Source organism: Mytilus galloprovincialis, chromosome 6 (assembly GCF_965363235.1).
Source record: "Mytilus galloprovincialis chromosome 6, xbMytGall1.hap1.1, whole genome shotgun sequence".
Taxonomy (NCBI): Eukaryota; Metazoa; Mollusca; class Bivalvia; order Mytilida; family Mytilidae; genus Mytilus; species Mytilus galloprovincialis.
The window spans coordinates 61,148,915-61,167,988 of NC_134843.1; the positions used below are offsets into that span (position 1 = coordinate 61,148,915).

At 32.9% G+C, this 19,074-nt stretch overlaps 1 protein-coding gene across 9 annotated transcripts in view; it reads left to right on the top strand.

Moving 5' to 3' along the window:
* Positions 1-875: 875 nt before the first annotated feature.
* LOC143080044 (GATOR2 complex protein WDR59-like) overlaps positions 876-19,074 on the top strand; it is a 62,625-nt gene continuing 44,426 nt past the window's right edge. For 5 of the 9 annotated variants that reach the window (XR_012979604.1, XM_076255686.1, XM_076255688.1 and 2 more), the window contains exons 1-8: positions 877-974; positions 11,591-11,640; positions 12,809-12,944; positions 13,688-13,776; positions 16,128-16,208; positions 17,178-17,215; positions 17,558-17,646; positions 18,391-18,507. Coding sequence is in view for 5 of the 9 variants with exons in the window: in XM_076255686.1 (XP_076111801.1) it covers positions 924-974; positions 11,591-11,640; positions 12,809-12,944; positions 13,688-13,776; positions 16,128-16,208; positions 17,178-17,215; positions 17,558-17,646; positions 18,391-18,507 (651 nt within the window). In the remaining 4 variants the exon portion in view is untranslated. Of the gene's footprint in view, positions 975-11,590; positions 11,641-12,808; positions 12,945-13,687; positions 13,777-16,127; positions 16,209-17,177; positions 17,216-17,557; positions 17,647-18,390; positions 18,508-19,074 lie in introns of all 9 variants that reach the window. The other 4 variants (XR_012979605.1, XR_012979606.1, XR_012979607.1 and 1 more) reach the window with 1 other exon arrangement.

A 19,074-nucleotide genomic window follows, 5' to 3' on the forward strand; every position in this document is an offset into this window, starting at 1 on the left:
GCATGAGTTTAGCAACACATACCCCTTCCCAATATCCGAGGCGCTACAGGCCCGTAGCCAGGAATTTTCAAGGAGGGGTTCGTTGGACTCATCATGGAACTCGCCTTTAACAGTCACAATTTGAACAAAACGTTGACTTTAACAGTGCTTATTTGATTTCGAGGGGGCTTCGGACGAACCCCCCCCCCCCCCCCCCCCACCCCCTCCGGCTACGGGTATGCGCTATATATACGTTTTAACCAATGTGTGTATCAGTGATCTCTAAATATCTCCATGTTACATGTTAAATATTGAAAGCAATTAAAAGAAAAAAAAAAAAAAAAAAAAAAAACATTAGCCATTCTTACAAAGCACTATTCCATACTTCAAAAGTCACATCAACCATGGAAGTAATATTACTTCCATGCATCAACTTAGTCTTTCTGTGTCTATATATGTCACTATATGTACGTCAAATTTAACAATTATGCTTAGTTTATTGACTTGACGTGAGCCAAAGAACACTTGTTGATTGTGTTTGTACTTATTTGAATCTTGTGGCTGACTTCGCTTTATACATCTATAAACTGTTTTCCTGTAGGTAAAAAAATCAAAGTCTTAACGAATAATGAGTTCTTATAGTGGTCAAAATATTGACTTCACAAAATTGTTCAAGTCTGACCAGCTTAGTCTTGACTAATTAATGTACACGTATAAGACCACAATTAAGATCATACTAATCGTTTATCGAGTTGAAAAATTATAACAATTAGTAATCTTTGTTTTATTTAGTGTAGGCCGTATTTGAAACCATCAATGATCAAAAATGATTTTTTTTTTTGTTCATACAATAGCATGGGACGAAAGATAATGTGGCGAGTGAAGACTGTTTAAAATACCGATTCCCTTCGTGTCTATCCCCGTACTGATGGAGATCCGTGAAAATGTCACAATGGAGTGGCGAACAATCAGTTGCAGAATATGGGGATTTACAGGTAAATTAAGTGAAAAATAAGTTCAATGGACCTGTCATATAATCCTTTAGGGTATGATGTACAATATTGGTCAGGAGAAAAGGTTAAAATTTAAACTGTCAACCATCAAAAGTCTTCCCTGAAAACTTCCAAAAGCAAGAAAAGGGAAATAATTTTAGGGTTGGCATAGAAATCAACAAAAAGAGTCACCTTTCGGCCATCAACAATGAGTAAAAACTACAATCTGCTATAAAACTGACGAACGTAAAACATTTCAAATTCAAAAAATGCCAATAATGGACAGATAATATAAAAATACAAAGATTGCATTTAAGCCACAGGCACTTGTCTCAGAAAAATTCCTATATACCTTAATATAACACAAGGTACTTAACTAAATTTTTTGAAAAATGACACCCAGTCCCGAATTCCCGTTATTTTTTGATTTCTCGGTTGTCAAACCTACTTAAACTTAATATGCCGTAAATCTGAATTGATTTATCTACACAATGGTATATGACACGACTATCATTGTTGTCGGGATCATTAGTAGCAGACCTCAGAAGTCGGTCAACGGGATTTTTTTTTGCATTCGTCTCAAGCTTTGGCAACACCCAGTCCGCATGTAATTTTATACTGGTTTCTCATTGGTCAATCGTCTGTCTAAAAATAAATGTGGGAAATTTTGGTCAATTTATAACTCTACATTAGTGTCGTTGTGTACACGTGTGTTTCATAAAATGAATGTCAACAGCTTATAGCATTGAATGAGGTAAAAAATGGTCATAACCTTTTGCTTCTGGGGCAAAGTGGAACGGGGAAGAGCCATTTGGTCTGTACTATAGAACAAGAACTAAAAAAAGGGGGAAAACGGTCGCAGTCACAGGAACAACGGGAGTGGCTTCCTTGAATATAGGTGGGATTACTGTCCATTCCCGCTCCGGCATAGCAGATGGTCATTTTTCTAATGGCAAACTATTACAAAAATTGACTATTGATGAACTTTTTCAAAAATACAAGGGGTTCTGCAAGTTTAGGATTTTAAAAATGTCAATTTTACCATTCAAATAAGGATCAATTGACATATGTTTTTGTTTTGTTTTCCCTACTCAAAATGATATCAAAATGTTATTAGAAATATGCATACCATGAACAAATAGCATTATTAGCTAAATACCATAGGCGGATCTAGGGGGGCCTGGGCCCCCCCTTTCGTGGGAAAAATTTGGTTGATTATATAGGGAATCACTGAAGCATGACTGGAGTGGGCCCCCCTTAGGTCAGTCAGCGCCCCCCCCCCTTATGAAAGTTCTGGATCCGCCACTGAATACATCTTTTCATTCAGTTCCATACTTCAAAATTTCTCGCTTTTTAAACCTTTTGGAGTTATCTCAATATCTTATGTAAAGTCCAGAGAGAGTCTGAATGATGTCAATAAAATGGGAATATCTGAGTTCTAGAATTAGAAACTCCTGACACATTCGACAGACCTAAAAAAACACTTATTTGGGTTTGTTTTACATAATCTGTAAAGAATTTACAATAAAGATAATAATTTATAGTCAGAGGGAAGCTGACAGTTTTTATTTTAATAAATTTTATAATAATTCAATCACTGCGGGCTGGGTGTTGCCAAAGCTTGAGACGAATGCAAAAAAAATCCCGTTGACCGACTTCTGAGGCCTGCTACTAATGATCCCGATAACAATGATAGTCGTGTCATATACCATTGTGTAGATAAATCAATTTAGATTTATGGCATATTAAGTTTTAAGTAGGTTTGACAACCGAGAAATCGAAAAATAACAGGAATTCGGGACTGGGTGTCATTTTTCAAAAAATTTAGTTAAGTACCTTGTGTTATATTAAGGTATATAGGAAATTTTTTTTCTGAGACAAGTGCCTGTGATTTAAGCGATATAAATATAACTATCAGACTCGTGCATTTGGATTTTTCTCAGTCTCTTTAATTTCATATTATAGATTATACATACTGTAAACCAACTTATTTTTGCGAGCGATTTATTTTCGCGGATTTCGCGAGTAGGAAAATATGGAGAATATAAATTGTCGTGAATATGTAAAACTTTGAATTTTCCCTCACTCAACTTCATGAACTAAATTTGAGAATTGTCGTGAAATGGGCTAGCAAGGGTTAAATGCAAAATAAAGTATCCGCGAAAAGAAGTTGGTTTACGGTATACATTGTATGTTAATCATGTTTTTTTTAATTTGTTTAACCCATTGTATGCCAGAGGGCCGATCTGTACATACTACATGTACGTTCAGTGCCAGAGGGCCGATGTTATTTTAGCGATGTTACCAACGTTGTCAACAATACAGAACTGTGACGTCGATCTCCCGCCACCTAAGAGCGCACTTGCCGTTGCATTTCAAAAATAGCGTATGGCTAATTTTTTATTCAGATTTTATTTGTTTGTCGCTAAAATTAGCTCACTGTTTCTCACTTTTCAATGAAGACTTGTGAGCAGACTTGGGGTCAATTACATTGGAATGTAATTAATTAAATTACACATTACATTGCAAAAATGGTCAATTACACTAATTACACATTACACAGTTTTTGAAATGTAATTAATTGAATTACAATTACTTTACTAAAGTAATTAATTAAATTACACATTACATTTCATCATAATATTTGTTAACCAATATTATACATGTATGTATCATGTATGTGTAAAATATTCATGTAAACATAGTTTAAGCATTGCATTTGATAATCATGAGTAATTTTAATGTTTTGTCATTTAGTCTGCATCTCTCTGATCTGTACACTTTGACAGCCATTCTCAAAAGTATTTCTATTGGAGCTATGTGGCATATATCGCTTGATTAGAACATGGAGGTATTATACTTCCATAATGATTAATCATTAGATGTTTTGATAGAAGAGGAAATTAGTTCCTATTAACTTGCCAATACATTAAGGGGTATTTTGACATCTCAGAAATGAAGGTTTTTAAATAAAACATAGTATGAATAAAGAAATTATAAATAAATTAAAAAAAAAATCACTTAATAATTATTAAAAGGTATGCTTGTCACAACATTGAAAATAATTTTTAGTACAAACAATGTATATAAGGCCAAAAAAAAATATATGTCTGTTTCCTGCTTCCAAGGCAAATAAATCAGGGTCGGTAGGTCAGGATTTTTTTTTTTTTTTTTTTTTTTTTTTTTTTTTTTTTTTTTTTTGCACTCCCTGTCAGATTTGCAGTCGGTTAAATGTCATGTTTGGTTAGGGTCCTGTACCCCAAAATGATTTAATCCCTTTAAAGAAGCTTTAATTGAATAATCCTCCCAGTGCTGACATTTTTTAAACCTTAATTGTAGCACATTTGTGCTGGGAGCAGCCATTTTGATTGTTTGGGCATAGTAAAATACGGATCTGGATCGGACCGGAAATGAATTTTTCCGACCGGAAACGATTTTTTTCCGGATTTGAATAAAAAGATCTAGGGTCGGGGGGTTTGAGTCAGGGTCGGTCGGGAAACAGGAAACAGACATATTTTTTTTTGGCCTAATGGATATATCTTAGCAATATTTTGCTAATTAGTTAAAATACATGTAATAGTGGCATTGCCCCTGGATCTTTTAATCTGATTAATTGCTGTTTGTTTTTACAGCTGTTAATTTTCATCTCTATAATCCTTTTGTGTATACTAATTTGACAAAATGATTGTGTGCAGTAAAGGTATATAATATAATATATAAGGTATTTTTATTTATTGAGTAATATTTTTATTATATTTATTTCTATTTTAGAAGATAACTTTTTAATAAGAACTCTTATCATGCTTATAGTGTTTTTCATATAATTAGTACTATCATTTTATATTTTTACAAATAGTTTTTTTTTTTTTTAAAAGCGATTTTGAAAAAGTAATTTATTAGATTTTTAACTCTAGAAATATTTTACCAATTTAACATGCAGTTTAGTGTAAATATGTACATGTATGCTTTTAAAGTGTCTCATAAGTCAAATGTTTGGCTGGGCATTGATTGAATTTTAAAGATGTTACTTAATTTACTTGTATATATGTACTGTATCAATCGATGTGTGACACTCAAATAAAATACAGGGCTCACGCTACCAGGCGACTTGGGCGAAGAAGTCGCTTTCCCGACCGTCACTTCGCTTTCCCCGACCCCCAAAAGCGAAAACAAGTCGCCCTGTTCTTGACGATACTCGCTTTCAGTCGCTTCCGTTATCGGACATTTTCAATTTTTACCAAGTTGATGAAACATCAATTTTTTATTGATAATTAAAGAAATTTAGACCTAAACGATTGATTTTCTTAAGAAGAGAGGTTGAGGCATTGTCTTTGCAGTGTGTAGCAGGTTATTTGATAAAAATACAACTTTTTATCACTTCGTGCATTTCCGCAAGTTCCGGTGGTTGTTACTCGAAAACGTACATCAACCTAAATTTCGGCGGCAAAATAAGTTTGTTACTTCATTTAAACGTGATAAAAGTTGCCTCCAGTAAATGTTCAATCCATTTATTGCATTAAAAACGTCATGTTCCTTTCCAAATAACTTGTCAAACATCGTTTATTTTTGTAAATTTTCTTGCATTTGTCCGCCATTGACCGATTTCTAAACTACGGTTCTGAACCGGACCAGCTATGACCGAAATCCGTACTTTTACAATAATTACTACGGACGCACGGATGGAACAGCTGACAGAAGAATATTGATCCCAAAGTGAAAAATTACGTATTCCACACGCATTAAGAGACTTTTGGTTAAATCTAATTGATTGGTTTATATAATTCCCTATATTTTTTATGGATTGTTTCAAAGTTGCTTTATTTTATAAACTCTGAGACTATTAATTATATTATGGCCCAGCTTAATAACTTTTATATTTTTTTATGAGAAACACTGAATTTCATACACAAGATATATTTGAATTAAATTGTAATTGATATATTATAATTTCTTTACATTTTTTAAAATAATTTTTTTTTTTAGTGCTATCTATAAATATTTAGTTTGTAGTTTACAAAACCTTAGTTAAACTTAAACAACTTTTAATTTGAAATGTTACTTTAATTGTATACTCAGATATGAATTGAATAATATAAAAAGAACATTATTTACATATGACCCTTTATACTATAGTAAAATCCAAACATTGTAGTGCACCGAGCGAATGAGCACTTCTCTTTCAAATCTCACCACTTCTCCCTATCAGTTTCAAAAAGAGAAGTCACTTCTCCCTATAATTCTGAAGTAGTGTGAGCCCTGTAATATATATTTATTTATAGTAAATTTAAATTCTAAATCAACTCTCATAAAGATTTTTCACACTTTTTTTTGTTTTTGTTTTACATGGTGATTTATTACTTTTCAATCTATTTAGTTAAAGATCTTTCTAAAAACGATGTATTTTTTCAAATCATAAATAAAAACTTAAGAATAAATTACAGAAAGTATGTGATATCAATGTTTGAAAAATAAATATAATTTTACAATTTATATTATTAAACATAAATCCTTATCATTAACACCATAAAAGTACATGTAATTGAAATGTAATTCAAAAGTAATTGAGCATAACATGCTTTTTTCATTGTAATTAATTAAATTACCATTACAAGTAATTAAAAAAATGCTCAATTACACATTACATTCAATTACATGGAAAATTGTAATGCATTACACTTAATTACCATTACATTTTCAATTACCCCATCCCTACTTGTGAGTGATCCCGCTAGATGTGTTTTTGTCTTTTTGACACATTCCCCATTTCCATTTAATTTCCTATTTTTTAGAAACACGCCTGGTGTATTTGCAAGAAGCAGGACCTGCTTACACTTCTGAAGCACCTGAGGTCGCCCCAATTTTTGTGTCCGTTTTTCTCGTTTGTTTTCAAGATACAATTATGAATGACCTTGAATGTGTGTTTAATCTGTTCCCGTGTTTGTTTTTTGTCTATCAATACTCTGTAGTCCATTTGTTCTTTTACCTGCATAACATTTTTTACGATTCAAATGTTTTGTACAGCTTTGCAATAATTTTGGTGTTTGTTTTTTTCTTTCTTTTGCACATAGTACAGACAGATTCTGTTTTTGTTTTGGATTTTCTTGTAGAAATTGTGTGTGGATGTGGAAAAGGGGGGAAGGAGGGGGGGTGTTAGGCCGAGTAAGTCATTAGCATATACATGGCTAATAAATAAATAGATTTCACAATTTTAGATATATTCATTATTCGTCCACACATACATGATTATGTTTGCATTTTTTATGAAGTCCATTCCCCCATCTAACACAAACAGTTCTCGTTCTCTTTCTCCCATCCCACCCGTTTCTGTCTGAACAACCGCTACAATCTTTTTCCTTTCCGTTGGGGATCTTACGGAGTCGTATGCGCGCATTATTTGGTTCATGATTAGGGAGTCTTTGCTGACGGGATAAAAGATGCTCTTGTGCGAGATCCTCAATTATACTTTGCAGAAATGATAACCTAGAGAGACATGGTGCATCACTATTTTGTTTATAAAGTATATAAGCATTTTTCACCATTCTTTGTAGTAGATTGAATACAACTTTTTTCCATACTTTCATAGTTTTTCTATCATCGGCATATGTGCTGACAAGCTGATCAGCTAGATCTACTCCTCCCATTTTTGTGTTATAATGTTCAATCAATTTTGGTTTCCCGTTACTATTAAGTTCGGCTCTACATGCTGTGGATAACAGACGGACAGGTTTCCTACGCCTAGCCTCCTTATACACACATAGCAATAACTGTCCTTGTCTTAAAAACTTCGCTTTGTTTTCATTAATTGTCGGGTTTTTCATAGAGCTTGGCATGGCACGATTTTTACATAAAGTTCCAGTCATAAATGTCGCTTTCCGCAGTAGTTCTTTTGCTAAATCACTTGATGTGAAAAAGCTGTCTGTGACAACGTGGTAGTATTTATTAAAAAAATTGCAGGAGTCTAAAAGTGAATTTACTACGTAACTTCCCTGTAACATTCTGGCAGGGGTTGGGTCATAACGCTTTCCTTTATATACATTAAGATGAACAATATATCCTGTTATTGATTCAGCAAGCACCCATAATTTAACAACGAATTTCGCTGCCTTTGAGGGTATATATTGAATCATTATTGACCTGCCCCGTGTTCCTATCAAACTTTTGTCTATGCTTAAGGATTGCTTTGGTGTATAATATTGTTTAGATTTTGCATTAAACAAATCAACGAAGCATTGAAATTTTCTGGTCGGGGAATACTGTGGATCATCACGGTTAGGAATCATAGCATTGTAAGTAATATGAAAAAACTTCAAATCAATTGGAACCGGTTCCTTGAAAACATGTCTCTATACCATTATGTTGATTGGCTAGCAAACTTTGTATTCCAATATTCGGTTATAACCAGTTTCTTCATGATACCCATATTGGGAATAACCGCTAAAAACGCTTGCAGGTCTCTCAATGTTAAAACCCCAACTTTGAACCAGTCATGCAGGCGCGAGTATTGTTGAATTCTGTCTTTACTAGCAATATAGTCTGCTGCATACCTGCAAAGAAATAGGTTTTATAAGTTTTCCATCGAAAGTTACTTTTTCAATTGAAACTTTGTTTTTATAGAAGCAAGTGGTTATAATTTTCTCACTAAAATGTACCTTTTCTCCACGAAAAAAAGAAGCTAGCGCTTCAAGATAGCTTTTTATTGTTTTGATGAGAAATAAGGCAACACATCGATCATGAGGGGGCTCATTGTCTTAACTTCTGACTTTTATATATAAAATGCCAAAATAACTTTTATAAAGCAAATATGCAGCTCAAATGTTCGACAGAAGTTATGTCCGGTTTTGAATTATAAAAATGCTCTATATTTATCAATTCCTTGGTGCCAGATGTATACATAAAGAATGGATCGATAAAATATGTACATATAAATAGTACCTGTTGGTTTCTGTAACTATTTGTCTCAAGAAATCCATTGTCATAAACAGGAAAAAATAAGATATAGGTCTTGAATTCCTTGGAGGAGTGTCTTGAAGTCCAACATTCTCTGCAAAGTTCTGTTGCATTTCATCTATTTCTGGTGGGTAGATTCTAAACCATGGTCGTTGGTTCGGCACATTTTCATCTTCCCTACACTCCGATTCTGTGATCTCTTGAGCTAGATCAACATCTGAATCTGTTTCACTTTCAATATTGGAAACTTCAGAATCTTCGGAAATGTCTGACATTTTGGAAACGCAATGCCAATAGTTCCAAAAATGACGTCATTTTTTTTTAATTGTGACGTCACTTAAATGTAGAAGAAAATCAAGCACTTTTTGAAAAATTGTGAAAAGGGGGCGGGGGGGGGGTCATTTCATTCATTTTGTTTCTTTATCAGAACCTTCTGCCGATAATTCTGTTTTCAATATTGCCTTCCCCTTACATCTAGAGCCGGCAAAACAGTATATATATATTTTTTTTTTGCGACGCCAGAAAAATAGCGTGGTCTGTCTTATAAAAACTCAAATTGGGAAAAAGTCACTGAGTGTGATCATTCATGAGCTTATAAGTACCCCTTTTTATCTACGTGTCGGTACAAATATTTATTTCATTCCTAATAAAATATACATTTTTTATTCTCTTACATGTGTAACATTCCAAACACAAGATTTCGCTTCATGACATGAAATTATTTTATTACTCTCAATCTTGGTTTGCATCGTCCTTCCGTCTAAATTATGTATCAACATATTCTCAGTAAGTAACAATCTTAGTTTAATTCCGGGAGCGGGGGGATGTTTGAGGTCAAATGCAGGACGGGGTTTCTTCGTGAAAATATCAAGGATGAGCAATTGTTAAAATAAAACAGCCGTAACACAAAAGGGGTAAAAGATTATTTTAATTCAGAAAAAAAATTGCGCTCACCAGCGTGCCGAAAGACAATGTCGAGATCATAATTTGGCCTAAAAAATATTTAGGATCCATAATTTGATCCAAATTTCCAATCTTGAAAACTGAATGATTGCTTCATAAACGTTAAATGAAATTTAATGAAATACTTATAGAAAATCATATTTTACATGATGAAATGTATGCACCACCTATTTGAATGTTTGAGACTTTGATCTTTTAGAGTAATGAAAAGAATATTAAAACCTACTTGAGAACCACGATGAGATTCAGACTCTCAGCACTGGCTATGCTACACATTTACATGTATAGAGACAAGCTGGACGTTTTGTTGTAAATATTCTGAGTTGTTAGTTTTTGTAAATATATTATGAAATATCAAAAAACTCTTGTCTATTTTTTTAGACCTCGGCGTTTTATAGTCTAAGTATTTCTGGTAAAAATAATATTTTGTACCGGGTTGACCTCTGAGCAAAGTTTTCTTTGCTTGATAATATTGGACATAGCATGAGACGGGTGGCAAAAGGGTTTTGTAATGTGTATGGTGGCTGTGCCGTAAATTTGGGCTTTTCAAAATATCTGATGTTTGCATTTTATGTATCAATACATTTTTCACAAGGTATTATAGTTTTCCCCTCGTTTACATCATACTACATACATGTTCTGCATAATTTGCATTGCATCACAATTTCAAATGTAGCTAAACTTGGTGTTTTTTTATTGACTGTATGTTTATAATAAATTATATCGTGTTATTGATTTTGATTTCTGTTTCTGATGGTATATAATTTGTTATTGAAGAAACATTTATTTATATATATTATATAGATATCAATTTTAACAAGTAACAATATGCATTATTCCGGAAATATCGGAATTGCCATATCACATGCTGTAAACCATCATTCATTTCTCAATAGAACTTTATTCTATTGTTGACGTCACAAAGCCTCTTATACCTTCACAACGACGTCCAAAACAAGCCTTGGCACTGAACGTAGAATTTTTAAATTTTACCGTGACAGCGAAAGGGTTAAGAATGATATTTGGTGAATCAGTCAATCAAATGATTTACCTTTGTTTCATTTTCAATGTTGACATTCTTTTCAATATGCTCAAAGCATGCAGTATCCATCTTTTGCTAAGAGGTTAAATTAAAGTTTACATGAATACAGATTTAATGAAGTCAAATTATTCTCTTGCAAGTGAATAATTCATCATCAATGTTCCTTAGCCCTTAGCTTTTATTGACAAAATTGAACCATACTGGCAGCGAAAAGCTATATTATTTCACTATTTCACTGTCATTATTGATTGAACAAATAAATCTTATTTTATATATTTTTAGGCCCCATTTATGGGCATTATGTTTTCTGGTGTGTGTCCGTCCGTCTGTTTGTTCGTCCGTCTGTTCGTTTGTCTGTTTGTCCCACTTCAGGTTAAAGTTTTTGGTCGTTTTAGTTTTTGATGAAGTTAAAGTCCAATCAACTTGAAACTTAGTCCACATGTTCTCTATGATATGATCTTTCTAATTTGAATGCCAAATTAGAGATTTTCCCCCATTTTCACAGCCCACTGAACGTAGAAAATGATCGTGTGGATGGTGCATCCGGGTACAGGGGACACATTCTTGTTTTATACATCTCATAGCTAGTGCCTCTTTAAAACACATGTACAAATGTATGTAGTATAATCATGAATCGATGATATATGGTTGTATTGTTGAATTTCAGGCGAGTGCAATGGCAGTGGACTGCACTGGACAATTTGCAGTCTTAGCTGGGTAAGTAATTAGTTTTGATGCCTTGGATTTGTCTCTCCTGCACATAAAAGAAAATGTGGTGTGATTGCCAATGAGACAACTCTTCCCAAGAGACCAAATTTAAATGACACAGAGATTCTGAATGCTACAGAATGCATGACATACTTGCCGTAGGGATGCAGCAACCATAAGGAGAGTGTAAACTATTCGTATCAAGCTTTACATTTCATAAGTGCATGTACAAAAGAAAATGTACATTGTATCACAAGAGTTTTGATCTGAAGTGTCTGTCTGGCATATGTCATTTGTATGTTTATTGTACATATTCACCTCATTTTCATATTTCAGCTATGTAAATGTCTCACTTAATATAAGTAGTAGGATGACTACATGTACATAACTGTCACTACATGTATATTTGGTATTTTGGATCTTTGCAAAGTTTACATTTCCATGAGTTAGGGTTTCACCTGAACTTGACCTCATTTCATGAATCCATGGACATAGTATATATTGCTCAGCTATGTTGTCATTTTGGATACATTTACATATACTACAAATGTATAAGCCATTGGTTGACTATTAAAATTGTGTAATACTAGATGTTTGCTTGCAGGTTTTATCAGACTTTGACCTCATTTGCATGGTTTATTGGTCAAAATTGATTTTTTATGCCCCACCCACGATACATCTATGATAGTAGAGGGGCATTATGTTTTCTGGTCTGTGCGTCCGTTCGTTCTTTCGTTCGTCCGTCTGTCTGTCCCGCTTCAGGTTAAAGTTTTTGGTCACGGTAGTTTTTGATGAAGTGGAAGTCCAATCAACTTGAATCTTAGTACGCATGTTCCATATGATATGATCTTTATAATTTTAATGCCAAATTGGAGTTTTTACCCCAATTTCACGGTCCACTGAACATAGAAAATGATAGTGCGAGTGGGGCATCCGTGTACTGGGGACACATTCTTGTTTTGGTTATGTCTTTTTCATGGATATACATTTTATATAAAATGTGAAATATGATATAAAAAATATCAATGTAAATCTGAAATGGATAACAAACTCATTTTCTATATGGAAAAGATCCACATGCCATTTTGTTTATGATAAGATTGCCTAAAATTTGTGAAGACACGATTACAATAACTCATATTTACCCTGGTACTTGATGTTCTCTTTTTTTTTGTAGCCGGAAAGTGATGACCTTGGTAGATTTAGACAATCCAACAGATAGAGTAACAAAATTAACAAGACAGAGTAAATTTGATATAAGTTGTGTACAGTGGCATCCATACCCTGTTTGTGGAGACCTGTTTGCAACAGCTGTAAGTTTGTTTGTTTTGTTCATTAGCTAAAACATAAGAGATACTTTGTCACTTAAGGCAAAATGCATAAGTGTGTAGGTAAAGGTAATATCTTTGGTTAGCTTGCTTGCTAGCTGGACTGGGAAGTCTTTCTACCCTCCATTAACAGTAGACTTGTCTGACAGATAACCAATCTATCTGTCTGTAGGAGTAAACTACTCCAAAAGGAGGGTAGTATACCTTACTTATTAATGACTTCTCGGTTCAGCTGACCAGCAAGCTAATCATAGATATTACCTTTACTTACACACTCAATGCATTTTGCTGTTATTTGTGTAATTTATTTATGATCTGTTCTAAGGTACTATATATGTTCCTGGACTTCCTGTTAATTGTAAACAAATGCCATCCAACGCAAATATTGTATGGTGGAATATTTTTAGGGAGTTTAAATTTCACAAGTTCTTAGTCCAAATCTGTTAGTAGGGATATATTTTTGGTTTTTATTGTCCCTGGTGCTATGAATGTCAAATCTGACCTATGGATTATCTTATTTGTGTAAAATGCAATGCTAAATCTTCTTATGAGAACATGTGATTGTTCTGTGATGCATGTACATATATATATAGTTTTTTAAAATTTTTCTAATTTTATACAAATAATATTTGCAATCTTCTATATTGATAATGGATACAACATTAAAACTTTGTGTCTCCATATTATATAAAGATAGTTTAACTGAAGTACTATGTTGTTATTTTCAGTGTAACCAGAGATTAGATTTATTTTCTTGGACAAGTTATGGAAATATTAATCAGAAATGTTCTATGAGAGGACATTCCAGAACGGTCAGGTATTTGTCTTGGACTTAAGAAATGATAGTGATACACAACCATGTTAGTGGTCTAATGATATATAAAACTTTAAAAAAAAAAATGGTACATGTATTATTAATATAAAATATAAGACAACTATCCATCAGAGACCACATGATGTGGATATAATCAACTATACCCATCATGAGTAAAACTCAAACTGTAAATGAAGCAATTACAGTGATATTGTTTGCCTTAAATTACAGCCGAAATTCGGCTTTTTGCCCTAGAGAAAATTCTCAATTACTTAAAAAAATGGCTTAAAATTCCTCCCAAAAAGTTTTACATTTTCCCAAAACAATGATGGCATTGGTAGTAATGTTTGTAAATTTCGTATTCATGTTATTATTTTGATATTAGAAAGCACTTTTGAGATCCAGTTTTCTGATCAGAATCATCATGGTGTTTGTAACACATGTGGTTTTCTATTTCCGTTTCTTTCCCCTCTCAGAAAAGTACCTTTCAGGTTGAAAATATCTGACAACAAAAAATATACATGAAAAAACAGTGCAAAAAAGACAGCAAAAGTCAGCAAAAAATCAGAGATGTGTTAAGAATAAAATATACAAATTTCCCAATTTCAATAAAAAATATGCATTTTTCCCAATAAAAAACAGTAGAGGTAGTTTTGAAAAAAGACAACAATATCACTGAATTATTGACCTTGACTTGACAAATGTAAAACATTTCAAATAAGAAAAACCAATGGCCTGATAATGTTCACAACAATAAAGAAAAACAAATAAAGAGACACCTACCAATGACAGGCACATATGATAGACAGCAAAAAAAATAAATTTACTTTTCAACATGGAGTAACATGATTCAAAACGTCTTAAAAATGCATACACAATTTGTTGTGATTAAATGTTTTAATGGTGTGTTGAAAAATTTTAATAAAAAGTATTTACTGTGCTTAAAGAAACAATTGAAACTATTGTGATTGTTTGAATTTGGTAATTATGCCCCACCTATGATAGTAGAGGGGTATTATGTTTTCTGGTCTGTGCGTTCGTTTGTCCTTCCGTCTATCCTTCCGTCCGTTCGTCCTGCTTCAGGTTAAAGTTTTTGGTCAAGGTAGTTTTAGGCAATCTGATCAACTTAAAACTCAGTACACATGTGCCCTATGATATGATTTTTCTAATTTTAATGCCAAATTAGTGTTTTGACCCCAATTTCATGGTTCACTGAACATAGAAAATTATAGTGCAAATTTCAGGTTAAAGTTTTTGATCAAGGTAGTTTTTGATGAAGTTGAAGTTCAATCAACTTGAAACTTAGTATACATGTTTCCTGTGATATGATCTATCTAATTTAAATGCCAAAGTTTTTACCCCAATTTCACGGTCCACTAAACACAGAAAATGATAGTGCGAGTGGGGCATCCGTGTACTAATGGACACATTCTTGTTGTTGAGTCTTCGACTTTAGCCGAAAAAGCGAGACATAGCGATCCTCCATTCCGTCTGTGTCGGCGGCGGTGGCGTCCACAAATATTCACTCTGTGGTTAAAGTTTTTGAAATTTTAATAACTTTCTTAAACTATCCTTGAATTGTACGAAACTTGGACAGAAGCTTGTTTATGTAAATAAGATAGTATCCAGAAGTAAATTTTGTAAAAATAAAATTCCATTTTTTCCGTATTTTACTTATAAATGGACTTAGTTTTTTCTGCCAGGAAACATTACATTCACTCTGGTTAAAGTTTTTAAAATTTTAATAACTTTCTTAAACTATCCTGGAAATGTACAAAACTTGGCCAGAAGCTTGTTTATGATCAGGAGATAGTATCCAGAAGTAAATTTTGTAAAAATAAAATTCCATTTTTTCCGTATTTTACTTATAAATGGACTTAGTTTTTTCTGCCAGGAAACATTACATTCACTCTGTGGTTAAAGTTTTTAAAATTTTAATAACTTTCTTAAACTATCCTGGAATTGTAAGAAACTTGGCCAGAAGCTTGTTTATGATCAGAAAATAGTATCCAGAAGTAAATTTTGTAAAAATAAAATTCCATTTTTCCCGTATTTTACTTATAAATGGACTTAGTTTTTCTTCCAGTTAACATTACATACAGTCTGCAGTTAAAGTATTTAAAACATTTTTAAGATTCTTAAACTAGCCTGGATCTTTACCAAACTTGGACAGAAGCTTCTGGTAATCAAAAGATAGTATCGAGAGGAATAATTTTATTGATTTTTTCATCATTTTTGATGAGTGTGTGATTAACAGCAAAAGTAGGCGAGACACTGGGTTCCGTGGAACCCTTACAATTTTTTTTTTTTTTATATCCTCAATATTTTAAGAATTTTTTATTTTTTTATTTCAGTGATTTAGATTGGTCTCCCTTTGATGTCAACATAATTGCTTCCTGTTCTGTGGACTCATACACACATTTGTGGGATATAAGGTATTTACTTTTAGATAACTCTATATGCATGAATACATTTTTTTGACACATACAGATTTCTTATGAATAAAAAGGGGTATTAATGTAACAGCAACCCAAAAGTAATCACCAAAAATACATCTATAAAACAGTGTATACTTATTGACTGGGTACGAGCTGTGGAATAGTAAGTTTATTGTCCCCAAGATGCAACTATTGCTCTAAGGCGTAGCAGAGAGAAATAGTTGTATCCGAGGGAACATTAAACTTGCTAATTCACTAATATCCAGTCAGTAAGTGTTTTATTATATCGAAGAAGACAACAGACAATAAGCAGCAGGGGAAGATACACTAGTGTTATATAAAAAGCAGAAACCCAACCATATTGTTTAACATTAATTTCATAAATATTGGAAATGCTAAGGCTACGTTCTGCACTGACATCAAACCTAGATGAAATAGGTAAACTGTGATGTCTCAACACCCACAGTATTTAAAAATCCTCCAATTCTGTAGTTCCATTTGAAATTCCGCACAAAATAATGATGATTGCTGTCAAATAGTTTCATTGAGGTCCAATAGTTGGAAACTTTTGAGCAGTCAAAATGTCAATTGAAATTTGAAAAATAGTCAAATATCATTAACTTATTTTATTTAGAAAATGATAACTGAGGTATAATAACATATGATATTGTATCTCCAGCTCTAAAGCACTCTGATTACATAGACGGGCTTAATTGTACTGTCAATCATATCACTGAACAATTAACAGCATCAGCTCTGCTTCAATCTCTGCCCTTACTCTGCCGAAGAGAAAAAAATGATTATAAGAAGGTAGTACATGTTGTCATTTGCTAAACCAATGTTTTATTAAACAAGAATAGATTTTACAGTTAATGAATTATCCAGGAAATGGTGATAAGAAGATTAAGATAATAAAGAAAGGGTTTTGTAAACTTGCAATTAATAATTTGATTTTCATCCTAACAGGGATCCTAAGAAACCATCAAATTCATTTCAGACAGTAGGTAAGTGATGTCACACTCAAAAAGTTATTGTCTCCATGTAAGAAGGTATACAAAAACATATCTACATTAAGTGCATTAAATGTAAGAAAAAAAACCAAAAAAACCTGAAGGCCTGATTTTGGCTAAAAAAAAAACACCCAAAAAAACAATTATGACAGCCAATAAAACAAAATATGACAAAATTTTCTGAGCTTTACTGATATAAGGAATATTATATAAAAAAATAGTATTAAAATAGTCGAAATTGTAGATTGTGACATTACTTAGTACATGTATGTTCTCTTAACCTTTACTTCCATAAAAATAATAAAAACTAAATCACATGCTGTCTTTTATTCATAGCTGGAGCATCTCAAGTAAAATGGAACAAAGTGACTAATAACCTATTTGCTACAACACATGAAGGAGATGTGAGGCTATGGGATCCAAGAGTAAGTTATCGATGTAGAATTAGAAAACCATAGATAAGGATATTACAGTTGATGTATTTCTGTTCCATAGACAAATATTGGTTTCAAAACTTTAAATATTAACTTGACTCTTTAAACATTTTTTCAAAAGCTTTATATATATTTTATGAGGGAAGGTCAAAACAAAAAATTGTGGATCAAGATTTTAATGCCCAATTTATGGGCATTATGTTTTCTGGTCTGTGCGTCCGTCTGTCCCGCTTCAGGTTCAAGTTTTTGGTCCAGGTTAAAGTTTTTGGTCGAGGTAGTTTTTGATGAAGTTGAAGTTGAATTAACTTGAAACTTGTTCCCTATGATATGATCTTTCTAATTTTAATGCCAAATTAGAGATTATATCCCATTTTCATGGTCCACCGAACATAGAAAATGATAGTGCAGATGGGGCATCCATGTACTTAGGACACATTCTTGTTTAAATTTTATTGGATATTTGATTTGATTTCATAGTTTGCTAAAGTCTGCATGCATGCCTATTGTAATTTGTACTTCGTTCAATATTTGAACTTGTAATTCATCTCCACCCATGAAATCTAGGAAAATTGGTTTCCCCACGAATAACACTGAATCCACAGTATTTCACATCACTTGGTGTTGTGAAACATTAAGATAGAAGGGCAACTTGTCTGATTAATTGGTGATATCTAACAACTTTAAAAAAAAATTACTTGAATGATAGCATTATTCTCTTTGTTGTTTTTTTTTCAGAAGGGAAGTTCACCTCTTCAGTATATAGCTGCTCATTTATCAAAGATCCATGGTTTAGACTGGAGTCCAAACAGTGAGACAAACTTTGCAACCTCAAGCCAGGATGGTACTGTCAAGGTTAGTGTACATGTGAAATAACGAGAATGTTAGAAATTACATGCTTTAACTATTCTTAGCTCGCTTGGTTGAAATGCTTCTTTTCAATTTTTATACGCATGTCAAAATTTTGACGGGACGTATTATGGTATACAAATGTCCGGTGTCCGTCCGTCTGTCCGTCCATCCGTCTGTCTGTCCGGCGTAAACATGTCGCACCGTAACTTGAGAACGACTTATCCAAATTTCATGAAACTTAATATAATTGTTTCTTATAATGGTCAAATGATCTGTATACTTTTTGGTGAAAATAAGATTTAAACTTTTTGAGTTACGGCACTTTGTAACCAAATTAGGGGTGTGTTTTTTTTCACATGTCGCACCGTATCTCAAAAACGATTTATGATTATTGCTTAAAACTTTACACACTTCTTTATTATATTAATCTAAAGATCTGTATACTTTTTGGTGATGATTCAAAATTTCATTTTTGAGTTATTGAGTATTTTGTAAAAAAGGGGGAGGGGTTTTTACATGTCGTGCCGTATCTCAAAAATGATTCATGATTATTGCTTAAAACTTTACACA